This window comes from Podarcis pityusensis (genome assembly GCF_964106645.2).
Source record: "Podarcis pityusensis genome assembly, chromosome: 2".
In the NCBI taxonomy this organism is placed as follows: Eukaryota; Metazoa; Chordata; class Lepidosauria; order Squamata; family Lacertidae; genus Podarcis; species Podarcis pityusensis.
This window is the reverse complement of record NC_138029.1, coordinates 9,162,122-9,176,775: the sequence shown is the minus strand read 5'-3', so window position 1 is coordinate 9,176,775 and position 14,654 is coordinate 9,162,122. Positions and strand designations below refer to the sequence as shown.

Below are 14,654 nucleotides of genomic sequence, written 5' to 3'. Positions count from 1 at the left end.
TATATCTCCATCACACAGAATGCAACATAACAAGGCCCAGATGGAAAAGAAAACACTGAAATGGGCAGATTTGTGCTCCACAACACACAGGCTCCCTCTTCGCCAGACCAAAGGTTAATCTAGCTCCTCAGGGTTTCCCAAACTTGGGTCTGCAGATGTTCTTGGACTACAATTCCCATCACCCCTAGCCAGCAGCACCAGTGGTCAGGGATGATGGGAACTGTAGACCAAAAACAGCTGGAGACCCAAGCTGGAGAAATCCTGATCTAGCCCAATATTCTGTTCCCAACAGAACACCCCTGGGGAAATCACAGGCAACCTACGAAAATTATGACTCTTGCCTGTTTCTCCCTGGCACGTGGCATTCAGAAGTACACTGCTCCTGTATTTCAGACGCGGGGCGAGAGTCCTGTACACCTGGAGGCCTCGAAATAAGGCACAGCCTTGTTGCTTGAAGTGTTGAAACAGCAGACAGGATTTAGGCTTCCATTCTAAACGCACTTACCTGGAAATAAAACCCCACTGGTAACACCTGGCCTTGTAAAGTCCAAGTAAACATGCTTTAGACTGGGTTGCAAGTGTCACATGCTAAACAAGAGTCATCCCTATCTCTTTGCTTTTCCCAGAGTGCCCTCTTCTGCCTTCCCAGACCAGAATAAAAATCTGGGATGGACTCCCAGGCAAGGCTTGGTGCATTATTCAAGAATACCATCTCTAGGAGTATCCGCTGGGGGAAGGAGAGGAAGGGGTGGAAAGGATCAGGCCACTTAGAACTGGAAAGGAACATGCCCTCCGGTCACGCTGACTTGCAACTCTGTTTGGTTTGGAAAGAGATGCTCCCCTTCTCTCTTGCTTTCCCTTCCTCCACTGATTTCACTTGAGATAACGACCCACGTGAAAACGCAACCTTGCAATCGTATCAGCAACCTTCCACCCCCCAAACCAGGCGCCTGAGGATGTTTGGATAGCAGGAAAGCTCCTTTTTTCAATGCAAACCACCAGAAAAAAACATGCCGGGTTTCATGCAAAGCCAACAGTTTTCTGGAAGACAGCGAGGGCGAGGGAGTTGTGCAAATGATTCCAGAAGCAAATGGAGGCCAGCAGCAAGCAAGAGCTTCCCCGAATTGCGTGGCAGCTCCGGAGGGCAAAGCATTTCAAAAGACACGCGAAAGTTGGAGACTCGGCAAGAATTAAACCTCTTCCTTTGAAAACCACGTTCAGACAAGGCCAGTGTCCCGGGTCTTCCTCGAAAGCAAGTTTGGTGGCTTGCATTTATTTAGAAATCCACCCAGGGGTGGGAGAAAAAAAAATAAAAATAAAAGCTCAACTGAGGTTCTTTTTTTCCATAATAAAAGCAGCGCCTCCTCCAAACCTTGGGCTGGACAATTAGGCTAAGTAATCTTATTTTCCCTCCCCTCTTTGTCTCATTCCCACGACCGGCTTGACCCCTGGGATAGCAAGACGCAGCAGAAGGTGACACGTGTGCAAACCTCGGCGGACAAGGGCGCCCACCTCCCCCCCCCCGCTGCTGAAATGAGCCCCCCCCCCTTTCAGCAACTGCATGCATGCCAGGGCGCCCCGCGCCCCAACTTGCCCGCCCCCAACCCTTACCTTCGCCGGCAGCACAGCCGCCTCCAGCCGCCTCCGGGCTCCATGGCTCAGTTCCATCAAGAGCCTGGGCCCCGCCCTCCGCTGGCCCCGGCTTCTCTCATTGGCTCGCCGTGTGGCCGAGAGGCGGGAGCGGAGGGAGAAGGCGCAGCTCGGCGCGCAGAGCTAGGAAAATGTAGAGTAGTCCGCCGCGGCGCGGCGCCTGCACTCTTTAGATTAGAGCTAGACGGGGGGGGCGGATTCACACACAAGCCTTAACACAAGAGAGTAATTAAGATGAGCGTAAAGCGCTGTGGGTTAAACCACAGAGGCTAGGACTTGCGGATCAGAAGGTCGGCGGTTCGAATCTCCGCGACAGGGTGAGCTCCTGTCGCTCGGTCCCTGCTCCTGCCAACCTAGCAGTTCGAAAGCACACCAGTGCAAGTAGATAAATAGGTACCGCTCCAGCAGGAAGGTAAACGGCGTTTCCGTGCGCTGCTCTGGTTCGCCAGAAGCGGCCTAGTCATGCTGGCCACATGACCCGGAAGCTGTACGCCGGCTCCCTCGGCCAATAAAGCGAGATGAGCGCCGCAACCCCAGAGTCGGTCACGACTGGACCTAATGGTCAGGAGTCCCTTTACCTTTACCTAAATCCTACAAAGGTCCGTATAGTTCAAGCTATGGTTTTCCCAATGGTGATGTATGGAAGTGAGAGCTGGACCATAAAGAAGGCTGAGTGGAGTGTGTTTTATAGTCAGTACGACCGGTGGAACCTGTAGCTTTGCAGCTTTTCTGTGGGATGCCAGGACCACGTGTCCATTTTAGCTTGCTGTACTCCTGGGCAACATCTTTCTCTGTGTTTCGCCGGGCAGCTGTGTGCAACCACCGCTGCCACAGGTAACAAAAAAAACCCAACAACTTCCAGCACGTCGCCATAAATGCTTGAAAAGCAATACATGCAGTGACTTGCCAGCTGCTGAACCTTTTACACTGCCGTAAAACTTAGTAGAATACTATTTGTGTGTGTGTGTGTGTGTGTGTGTGTGTGTACACACACACTTCTACACACACACACACACACATATACATATACACACACACACACACACACACACACACACACACATATAAATATATACCTCATCCCTGCAGATGGTGACAGCAGTCATGAAATTAAAAGACGCCTGCTTCTTAGGAGAAAAGCAATGACAAACCTAGACAGCATCTTAAAAAGCAGAGAAATCACCTTGCCAACAAAGGTCCGTATAGTTAAAGCTATGGTTTTCCCAGTAGTGATGTATGGAAGTGAGAGCTGGACCATAAAGAAGGCTGATCGCCGAAGAATTGATGCTTTCGAATTAGGGTGCTGGAGGAGACTCTTGAGAGTCCCATGGACTGCAAGAAGATCAAACTGATCCATTCTGAAGGAAATCAGCCCTGAGTGCTCACCGGAAGGACAGGTCCTGAAGCTGAGGCTCCAATACTTTGGCCACCTCATGAGAAGAGAAGACTCCCTGGAAAAGACCCTGATGTTGGGAAAGATGGAGGGCACAAGGAGAAGGGGACGACAGAGGATGAGATGGCTAGACAGTGTTCTCAAAGCTACCAGCATGAGTTTGACCAAACTGCGGGAGGCCGTGGAAGACAGGAGTGCCTGGCGTGCTCTGGTCCATGGGGTCACAAAGAGTCAGACATGACTAAACAATAAAAAACAATCTTGTGCATAGATGTTGGCTGCTTTGACTCTACGTGCGCAGCATGCATGCAGGTGTTGCAGCAGCTGCTACTTATTACCATACTCCCAGATTGATGGGCACTGATCAAAGAGACTCAGAAGGTTTGTCTGCCTTTTCTTCTGTCTGTCTTTGCAATTTTCTACCTTCCCCCCTCCAGTACTGAGCATACAATGAAGGTTGTGACTCTCACCAAACTGAGAGGGGTAGCTAATGCCGCAGAAGACAGAATCAGAATTCAAAGTAACCTTAGCAGATTGGAGAACTGGGCCCAAAATGAATTTCAATAGGGACAAATGTAAGGTTCTGCACTTAGGCAGGAAGAACCAGATGCACAAATACAAATAGGGGACACCTATCTTATGCTACCAGTACATGCAAAAAGGATCTCAGGGTCTTGGTGGACCACAAGCTGAACATGAGTCAGCCATGTGACGCAGCAGCTAAAAAAGCTAATGCTATTCCAGGCTGCATCAACAGAAGTATAGTGTCCAGATCAAGGGAAGTAATAGTACCACACCTGGAATACTGTGTCCAGTGCTGGGCACCACAATTTAAGAAGGATGTTGACAAGCTGGGACGTGTGCAGAGGAGGGCAACCAAAATGATCAAGGGTCTGGAAACTAAGCCTTATGAGGAGCGCTTGAAGGAGCTGGGTATGTTTAGCCTGGAAAGGAAGAGACAGAGAGGAGATATGATGGCCATCTTCAAATATCTCAAGGGCTGTTACACAGAAGGGGGAACAAGCTTGTTTTCTTCTGCTCTGGAGACTAGGACCCTAACCAATGGCTTCAAGTTACAAGAAAGAAGAGTCCAACTAAACATCAGGAAAAACTTTCTGACAGTAAAAGCTGCTTGACAGTACAACAGTCTCCCTCTAGAGGTTGTGGACTCTCCTTCTTTGGAAGTTTTAAAGCAGAGGTTGGATGACCATCCATCATGGATGCTTGAGCTGAGATTCCTGCATTGCAGAGGGTTGGACTAGATAATAATAATAATAATAATAATAATAATAATAATAATAAATATACAGTGGTGCCTCGCATGACGAAATTAATCCGTTCCGCGAGTGTCTTCGTCTAGCGGTTTTTTCGTCTTGCGAAGCAACCCTATTAGCGGCTTAACGGATTAGCGCTATTAGCGGTTTAGCGGCTATTAAAGGCTTATCGGCTTAGCGGATTAGCTGCTAAAAGGCTATTAAAGGCTTAGCGGCTTAGATAAAGGGGGGGGAAAGCGGGGGAAAAATCTCAAGACTCGCAAGACATTTTCGTCTTGCGAAGCAAGCCCATAGGGAAATTCGTCCTGCGAAGCAACTCAAAAACGGAAAACCCTTTCGTCTAGCAGGTTTTCCGTCTTGCGAGGCATTCGTCTTGTGGGGCACCACTGTAATACCCTGCCTATCTGACTGCGTTTCCCCAGCCACTCTGGGCGGCTTCCAACAGAATATTAAAATACAATAACCTATTAAACCTTAAAAGCTTCCCTAAACAGGGCTGCCTTCAGATGTCTTCTAAATAAAATCTCTATGATTTTATTATTCCTTGGGCCAGCCCTAAAGGGAGGACACAATTGCTCTGACACTCACTTGTTGGAGTGTAAGTTGCATTGAAAGCAATAGAAATTACTTAGTTGATAGGTGCTGCTTGCATACTTCGCTCATGTTGAATTATGGTCCACATGCCCAGGACCGCAGGGCTAGCTTCTTTCCAGCACCAGCAATTAATATTTGATCTATAAACTTGGCGGCTCATCAGCATATCAAGATCTACATACAAGGTATTTGCTATTGTTGATTTACAAGCACATTACCATTTACTCCGGCTCCCATACGCTCCCACCGCTGGTGTTTGAATGCAGAGTGCAGTTCCTTGAGAAATAGTGCCATTTGGTCCTATTTCTTCTCTCAACTCCTCTTCCATCCAAGAGGACAACGTAAGCCACATTCACATTACAGTTAAACTGAGATGTGTAAATTTGAGGCAGCTGTTGGGCATGTGCAGAAGACTGTGCATGCTTGCGCAGACGACGTCTTCATTGAACAGGAGTTGGGGAGGTGGAGGGAAACAAATTAGGCAATGTACATCAGGTGTGTACAGCAATATGCAGATTAAGCTTGAAACACAATGGGGAGAAAACAGCCTTGCTGCCTTTTAAGCCACCAATGCATACATTGCTGGAGTCCTTAGAAGAAGAAGAAAGCTAAGAGAAACAGCTCTAAGTTGCTTTAAACCAAATCAAACAGCATTGTCTCCTCTTAACTGCCAGCAGTTCTGCCGTAGCCCAAAGGTCTTACCCATCACCTGCTACTTACCATGGTCCTTTTAACTGGATATTCTGTCTTTTGCAGCATTTTGTAAAAACCGAAACAGGGGTGAAGAAGCGTTATGAGAATTATAAGGTCTAAGATATAAAATAAATGTACCAAGCAAACACACACATAAATATATAACCCGCATGTCTGAAACAGTACAGGGGGAAAAAGGTCCTGAAACCATTTTGTCTTTCCCAAATTGACATCAAATGTTTCTCTGCAAGGAGGGAGGAAATGGGGAAAACCTCCCCATTGTCTCTTTGCTCACAAATCCTGCCTTAAGGGCACATATAAGATATGAATAGGGCGAGCCTGTGACCTGGACCCAGGAATTAAGTATTTATCATCACAAAAGACTAACCAGGCTGTCCAGGTAAACCCATTAACAGCCAGGTAAACCCATCAACAGGTTTCGTGTCAGACAGGATTCTGTTGTAGACTGCCCCTTCTCTGATGTATGTATGATGTATGGGGGGATGGTCTTGGGCTCAAGGGTGGGCAATTCCAAATGTCTATATAAGGGCTTGCGCACCATTCTTTGGGGTCCCTCCTGCCTCCTGTGTGTGGTTGTGAGCACCTTGTTGCAACAGTTAATAAAGATCAGGCTTACTAGCTGCTTTGCTTCTCAATATTATCTGGCTGGCCTCTGTTATTTTCTCCTACTGACAGGGAACCTACATAAGGACTCTACACGGGCTCTTAGGTACCCCATAAGGGACAGGGGAGCAGTTTTTTTCTTATAACAAAAGCAACCCTTGACCTTAGACATTAAAAGTCACCTGGGGGCTAAGTTTAAAGGGAGGAAATTAAGACTCACCAGAGCCAATGGGCAGTTTCAGCCCTTGCTTAGTGCTTATACAAATGTTTTATGGGCACTTTTTCTTTCAAGGATGTCCCAGCAGCCGATGCCCTAGCTAGGAACCAGATCACCAAGACACATTGCTGACAAAATGCATGTTACAGTTGCTCACTGCAAGTCATCTATCTGCTTTTCTTTTTGCAAACTCACAGGATTCTTTTAATGAAGGGCAGTCAAGAAATACTTTAGATAAATATTTGTAGACTGCTATTATTTTGTCTGTCCAGGATCGCGGATTCTTTGAATAAGAAGGCCAGGAGGACCTTCTGGCAGGGATGGGTAAGATACAAAGAAGGATAGGGCTGTTTTAAATAAAATCAGCAACAGATTTGTAAATGCAGTTTTTCAATTAATCACATACAAGGAAAAATGGAGGGAGGGGGACATCTTAAATGCCTATACAAATAAAATAGTATTTGTTCAAAGCTGGGGAGCAACCTAAACAATACAAGAAAGAGGGAGAAGAAAGTAAGTTGTGTTATTTCAGGTTCAGGTACCTATACCTTTAACAGCTATGTGTATAAAAGGGTGTTTCAGGCTGTGTAGCTGACCATGCAACAGCATCTGCTACAATGGCTTCTGTGGGCACCTCCTCCTCCTTTGTCTTTGGTTACCTTGCACAACCAAAAGCCCATCACTTCCAGTCCCTCCACAAGGAGACTGCATCATCCACAAATTAGACCAGCACATGCAATCCAAATCACATTTCCAGAGAATGCAGGAAAGGGGACCATCAAAGCCTTATCTGAGTCACAGCACAAGCCCTATGCATGTCTGCTAAGTAGTAAGTCCCATTGACCTTGATGGGGAAAGTAGACACAGGATTGCACCCATCTGAAAGCAGACCCTCCAAATGTCCCTATTTTCCAGGGACAGTCCCGGATTTACAGAAGCTGTCCCGGTTTTCTGATTTGACCCCAGAATGTCCCACTTTTCCTTAAGATGTTCCTATTTTCTTAGGGGAAATGTTGGAGGGTATGGAGTTATCCAGCCCTCTGAGCCACGGAGATAGGTAACGATACAACCTTTAGAATACATCTGTATAGGGAAGGTTTTTTGATGTTTTATTATGTTTTTATATATGTCGGAAGCTCCCCAGAGTGGATGGGGCAACCCAGTCAGATGGGTGGGGTATAAATAGAATAAGAATAGAATAGGATGTCCCTATTTTATTTTGAGAAATGTTGGAGAGTATATGAATGCTACAGGAAAAACCTAAACTACGCAACAGAACAGAAACCTTATCTCCACTTGCAGCCTAAATAATAAGCAATGCTAATACTTACCCATCTCACAGTTGGGCTGTGAGAAGTGTTTTTTAGTCATTTTATGTGGATGATGTTAGCTTCTTGCTCTGCAGATTCCTCAACAAAGAAAAACCCCACACCTATTTCACTATATATATGTGTCTCCAGCTGATAAGAATTCTTCAACCAGACTTTACCTTTCCCAGGCTAGTAATGGACAGGGTTGTTTTAAATAGCCTGGCAAAACCAATTATATGGTTGCTTTTTTTTTTTAAAGACATACACCCAATTATGTATAGTGGGGCAGAGTGCTCTGAAAATAATAATATAACTGACACACCAATAATTAATGGAGAATTAATTGGACACAATAAACTTTGATCCTAGTTCTGTTCGCTAGTGCAATTGATCATTCAGGACTTGGTCACAGCGGGCTTATATTGGGCAAATGTTACTGATATGGGGGAAAGAGTTTAAAAAGCCATTTGGTGAAAATGAAGGAAGCGTTCCAATGATTTGTGCATAAAATATAATGAAATCTGGAAGAGTTTGTTTTGGGAGGGGTTTCTTTTTGTCATTTAGGAACAGAACTTGGCACAACTGCACATTTTCCATCTATGATAAGTGCAGCCCTGATAAGTCTCATTAGATAAATCAATACAATACAAAGTCTATCACTGATCCACTGATTCAAATGCTCCATCAAGACTGAATTTATCAGCCAGTTGTCCTAAAGACTTTCGGTAGCCTTTCTGGCTTCTATGTGGGTTTTCTTCTGATAAGAAAGAGCTGAATACACAAGACCTCAGAGACCTCCACACACCCACAAGAGCAGACGTATCATTGACTCGGGGGCAGAGGGGAATATGAGTACATGGCTATCTTTAAAGGACCCTAGCTGGACCAGTTAACAAGTGCCTTATGCCATGATAAGGCTTCCAGTACGTTTCCGAGCACAATTCAAAGTGTTGGTGCTGACCTTTCAAGCCCTAAACAACCTTGGTCCTGTATACCTGACGGAGCGTCTCCACACCCATCATCCAGCCCGGAAACAGAGATCCAGCACCGAGGGCCTTCTGGCGGTTCCCTCGCTGCAAGAAGTGAGGTTACAGGGAACCAGGCAGAGGGCCTTCTTGGTAGTGGCGCCTGCCCTGTGGAACGCCCTCCCAGCAGATGCCAAGGCAATAAACAACTATTTTACTTTTAAAAGACAACTGAAGGCGGCCCTGTTTAGGGAAGTTTGTCGTGTCTGACACTGTATTGTTTTTTATATTTGGTTGCAAGCCGCCTAGAGTGGCTGGGGAGACCCAGTCAGATGGGTGGGGTGTTGTTGTTTAGTCATGTCCGACTCTTCATGACCCCCTGGACCAGAGCATGCCAGGCACTCCTGTCTTCCACGGCCTCCCGCAGTTTGGTCAAACTCATGCTGGTAGCTTTGAGAACACTGTCCAGCCATCTCATCCTCTGTCGTCCCCTTCTCCTTGTGCCCTCCATCTTTCCCAACATCAGGGTCTTTTCCAGGGAGTCTTCTTTTCTCATGAGGTGGCCATAGTATTGGAGTCTCTGCTTCAGGATCTGTCCTTCCAGTGAGCACTCAGGGCTGATTTCCTTCAGAATGGATCGGTTTGTTCTTCTTGCGGTCCATGGGACTCTCAAGAGTCTCCTCCAGCACCATAATTCAAAAGCATCAATTCTTCGGTGATCAGCCTTCTTTATGGTCCAGCTCTCACTTCCATACATCACTACTGGGAAAACCATAGCTTTAACTATACGGACCTTTGTTGGCAAGGTGATGTCTCTGCTTTTTAAGATGCTGTCTAGCTTTGTCATTGCTTTTCTCCCAAGAAGCAGGCGTCTTTTAATTTTGTGACTGCTGTCACCATCTGCAGTGATCATGGAGCCCAAGAAAGTAAAATCTCTCACTCCCTCCATTTCTTCCCCTTCTATTTGCCAGGAGGTGATGGGACCAGTGGCCATGATCTTCGTTTTTTTGATGTTGAGCTTCAGACCATATTTTGCGCTCTCCTCTTTCACCCTCATTAAAAGGTTCTTTAATTCCTCCTCACTTTCTGCCATCAAGGTTGTGATGGGCGGAGTATAAATAATAAATTATTTATTATTATTATTATTATTATTATTATTATTATTATTTTATTTATTATTATTATGACATTGTGTCCCTGTGGGGAGATGACATATGAGTGAGGACATGTACCTGTATCATCCCATTCTGAGTACAGTCGTACCTTGGAAGTCAAACAGAACCCGTTCTGGAAGTCCGTTCAACTTCCGAAATGTTCAACTTCCAAAGCACGGCTTCTGATTGGTTGCAGGAAGCTGTGAAAATTTGTGTCCCAGCCTTTTTAGAGTCGTCTACCCATGTACTATCTGAAACCCAAGGGGCACATTGGTTGTTGGATGTGATTTTTAAAAAAATCTCTCCTAGCCCACTTGAGTCCATTGCTACACAGGATTTAGGAGACGGTTGGACAACTTTACCAAATTAGAAAACATTGGTGTCAATTTTTTTTTAATAAAAAAGATTGACTTAGTAATCTTACTTTTTCAGCTTTGGACCTCAGTCATGAATATTTCACCCACAGGCTGGGTTATTTTAAAGCAGTCTGTGTGAGGGGGTGGTTTCTGCTCCCCCCCCCCCTTTTAACTAACCTTGTTGATCCGAGTAAATGATAGCCCTCTAAAAATAAAAGGTAGGAGCAGAAAGAAAACAGAAGTTACTCAAGGAAAAGGGAACTTTTAAAAGCAAGCAGGCAAATAAGAATTTCCTTCAGACTTTCCTTAACTCAGTAGCTGTTTCTGCCAGATCAGCAGAGGGGAGCATTATACTCCCTTCTGAGGACGTGACAGTCTCCACGCTTGCGATGGCGGGACTAAAGGTCAACACCAAATATACTGCGTTCTTTGCTCAGAGGAATGCAACCGGATTCTGATCACGTGAAGCAATGCATAAATTATTATCACTCGGAACCACCTTTGTATCCTGCGCTTCGTCCAAGGGCCTCAGGGTAGAATACGTGGGGCAATTCTCTTTCATTCTCACAACTTTCTGAGGCAGGCAGGGCTGCAAGTCACTCAGTGAAACTGATGGATGAGCAGGGACTTGAACTCAGGTGTGTCCACAGTCCAGGTCGAGCACTCTGCAATTTACATCGCTAAGCTCTCATTTCATTTGGTCACCCAGAGATAAAAGGACAGCAGGCTATTGGGGATACTTTACAGAGCACATTAATTTTTATTCTTTTTGTAAACTATGTAAGAAAACGTATCTGGCGGGTGTACTGAGAAGTTATCAGTTATTCTTGGATCTACTTCTGAGGCTTGTTAAAAAGGAGGGTTAGACTTGGTTTGTTTCATGCTAAAGGTATGCCTCCTAAGGCCGTTTAAACAAATCCCTTCAACTGTTTCCATAATCTCTTCCACATCAGATTCACATTTCTAGCCCTTACCCCTGTAGTAGTAGTAGTAGTAGTAGTAGTAGTAATAATAATAATAATAATAATAATAATTTATTACTTAAACCCTGCCCATCTGGCGGGGTTTCCCCAGCCACTCTGGGCGGCTTCAAACAGGAGATTAAAAATACCGTAACGATATACAATATCCTTATTGTCATTGTCCCATGCAGAACAATGAAATTGAAAAACTACGTAAAACATTCAAAAACCCCTAAAAACTCCGAAACTCCATTTTAAAATACACTATACTATAGAGACCCCTTATGCTGCGTTTAGAACCAGAATTGCATTTGCGTAGAAACTGTTTCTCAGTCATTAAAAAACTTCCCTAAACAGGGCTGCCTTCAGATGTATTCTAAACATCAGATAGTGGTTTATTCCTTTGACATCTGATGGGAGGGCGTTCCACAGGGTGGGAGCCACTACTGAGAAGGCCACTACCTTTGAAGCACCTTCTATATTTCCATCCTTTTCTTCTCTGCATAAAATGATATTATGTGCTCCCCCACCCGCTGCTTTTCCTTCCCCTCTCTCACGCTTTGTATTGGTGTCTTTACTTCCCTTATGCTGGAAACACTGCTGTCACGAGTGCCACAGAGGTCAGGGAGAAGGTGGGGAGGGACAGGAAGAGAGTAGAGAGTTGGAGGGGTCTGACTCTTGGGAAGGTCATTGCAGGATGGGGAATAGGAATCTGGGGCATCAGGAGCAGTCTGACCCAAGAGAGGGCCCCAGTGGTTTGGGTGGTGGAGACTTGGATCTGGAAAAAGAAGAAGAAGAGTTTGGATTTGATATCCCGCTTTATCACTACCCTAAGGAGTCTCAAAGAGGCTAACATTCTCCTTTCCCTTCCTTCCCCACAACAAACACTCTGTGAGGTGAGTGCGGCTGAGAGACGTCAGAGAAGTGTGACTGGCCCAAGGTCACCCAGCAGCTGCATGTGGAGGAGCGGGGAATCGAACATGGTTCACCAGATTACGAGTCTACCGTTCTTAACCACTACACCACACTGGCTCACCAAAAAGAGCTCAGTTCCCAAGATTCTTTGGGGGAAGTCACATGCTTTAAATGGATGGTGTGTACACAGCCATGCAGGTGTACAGTTACAGTTGTCAGTGTGATAAAGGCAGCGGGACAAACCCTAGACTTGTGGTAGCCAACCTGGTGTCTTTCAGAAGTTGCTCAACCACAAGTCCCATCATCAGCTGGGGTTGATGGGAGCTGGGAGTCCAACAACATCAGAGGGTACCACATTGGCTCCCCCAGCTCTAGCATGTTGCTAGCAAATAAAAACCCCTTACTGGGAATGTGTGCTGCCTTCCTGCTACCACTTGTCTCTACCAGAAGGAAATATAGAACATGGGTCTCTCTCCCGTATGAACTCACACATTGGCAATGCTCTTTTCTTCCCTGTTGCATACATGGAAGTATCTGTATAAAACAACAGAGAGTCCCGGGACACTTTACAAGAAGTTAACAAGTATACATTTGATGGTACAGGATACAGCATTCTCTGTAATATCTGGAGGACTGCAGGTTCCCCACTTGTTTTAGTCTTTTCCTCTGCTTTTAGTTTTCTTTGTATTTCCAGTCACTTTATGATGTTTGTTTTTATCTTTCATTTCCTTAGAGACCTCAAAAATACATTATATTCCTGTACATACACCACAACTAATAACAGTGTGCATCTGTAAAACATGTTCTTATTAAAGGATCTACAAGTTGGTATAAACCTTTGGAACTGGTGTTTGGATTTCTGGAGCGTTTTGAAATGAAATGAAGTTCCACTCTTCTCCTACAGTTATCTTTGTTCCTGTTGCTGGCCTTAACTGGTGAGAAAATTCTGCTGTAAGGGCAATATGCCATACTCTCTTGTACCCAGGAATTCACCTTTTAAGTCCTTCCAGAGTGTGGCTACAGTCATACATGCAGCCACCAAGAGAAATCAAATTAGTACTGTGGTTTATATCCACCAAGTCCTGTCATTGAAGATTGAGGTTGGAGTGGGCCAGGGGGAGTCTGGAGTTGAGGAGGTTCCCAACGTTGGAGAGATCTTGGAATATGCTTTTAAATACTTTTTGGACTATATTGAGGATTGTGGGGAGTGGGACTGTGGGGAATGGGCGGGTTTGATGAAGGGAGATGGAGACAATTTTGGCTTGGAACCCCCCAGAGGCCTACCCCTCAATGAGAAAGGAAAGAAACTAAGAAAGAGACCAACAAAAGACAAGAAAAAGGGCAAGTATAAACAAGAAGAAGAAGAACTGCAGAAGGGACATGGAAGAGACTTAAGGGCCTTGGACATAAGGCTTCCAGGTTGATGGACTAGATGGAATGGACAGTAAGGACTGACACGATCCGAGACCAGGAAGAAGGGACGTTGTATGAAGATTGGAAGAAAATATATAAAGAAAATTTTCTATTTGGGGAATTGGCTAAAAATTAATGAATATTAGGGAAAATGTTGGAATGAAACTATATGACTTTAGCAGAAATGATATCAGGAGTAATGTATATTTGATAACTAAGATTCAAGCTTTAAGGTGTATTAGGGTAAGATAAGGTTAAATTAATTAAGGTAATGTGAATAATAGAATATGGGGAAAGATGGAAAGGATTTGTTGAGTTAATTACTAGATTAAATTAGGTTAGGATGAATTTTTTGACAAAAATTGAGAAAGATGGAAAGAATTTGCTGAAATAACTAATTAAACTAGAATACAAAAAGGGAGGTGTGAGGAAGTCAATGAAACAAGCAAATGGAAGTTTTAGATATGTAATTTGGGATTTGTGTTGTTTTCTTTTTTCTTTTTTTGTTGTATTGTATTGGTTTTTGTTTTTTCTTTTCTTTTTGTCTATTATAGTGTTGTTTTTTAATGTTTTTTAAAAAAATGTTTTTCTTCTTATAATTCTGAAACTACTAATAAATATTATTTTTAAATATATATATATATATAGATATATATATAGATATATATCCACCAAGCCCTGATTCCCCTTGAAATAATTCAGTTATGCAAGTGAATCTGGGACGCCTGGAGGCCCACAGCTGCCTGACCCTCACCCATTCCAGCATCGCAAGGGGTTGGACCCCTGCCCAACTCTACCATTCCAGACCCTCCAAGTGTCCCTATTTTCCAGGGACATAGCTGACTTACAGAAACCATCCCGGTTTCGGATTTGATCCCAGAATGTCCTGCTTTTCCTTGTAACATCCCTATTTTCATCAGAGAAATGTTGGGAGGGTATGGAGTTATGTGACCCCCCAAGCCAAGTTGATTGGAAGACATCTGAAGGCAACCTTGTATATGATTTATTATGTCATTATACAGTGGTACCTAGGGTTACATACGCTTCAAGTTACAGACTCCGCTAACCCAGAAATAGTACCTTGGGTTAAGAACTTTGCTTCAGGATGAGAACAGAAATCGTGCTCCGGGGGCG

At 44.6% G+C, this 14,654-nt stretch overlaps 1 protein-coding gene across 4 annotated transcripts in view; it reads right to left on the bottom strand.

The window, feature by feature from the left end:
- The window catches only part of SLC11A2 (solute carrier family 11 member 2), a 67,766-nt gene extending 59,894 nt beyond the window's left edge, over positions 1 to 7,872 (bottom strand). Inside the window, exons 1-2 of one of the 4 annotated variants that reach the window (XM_080994635.1) lie at positions 1,612 to 1,651; positions 342 to 505 (exon numbers count right to left, since the gene is read on the bottom strand). Coding sequence is in view for 1 of the 4 variants with exons in the window: in XM_080994632.1 (XP_080850758.1) it covers positions 7,777 to 7,816 (40 nt within the window). In the remaining 3 variants the exon portion in view is untranslated. Of the gene's footprint in view, positions 1 to 341; positions 521 to 1,611; positions 1,686 to 7,776 lie in introns of those variants that run through there. The other 3 variants (XM_080994632.1, XM_080994633.1, XM_080994634.1) reach the window with 3 other exon arrangements.
- Between the last annotated feature and the right edge of the window lie 6,782 nt (positions 7,873 to 14,654).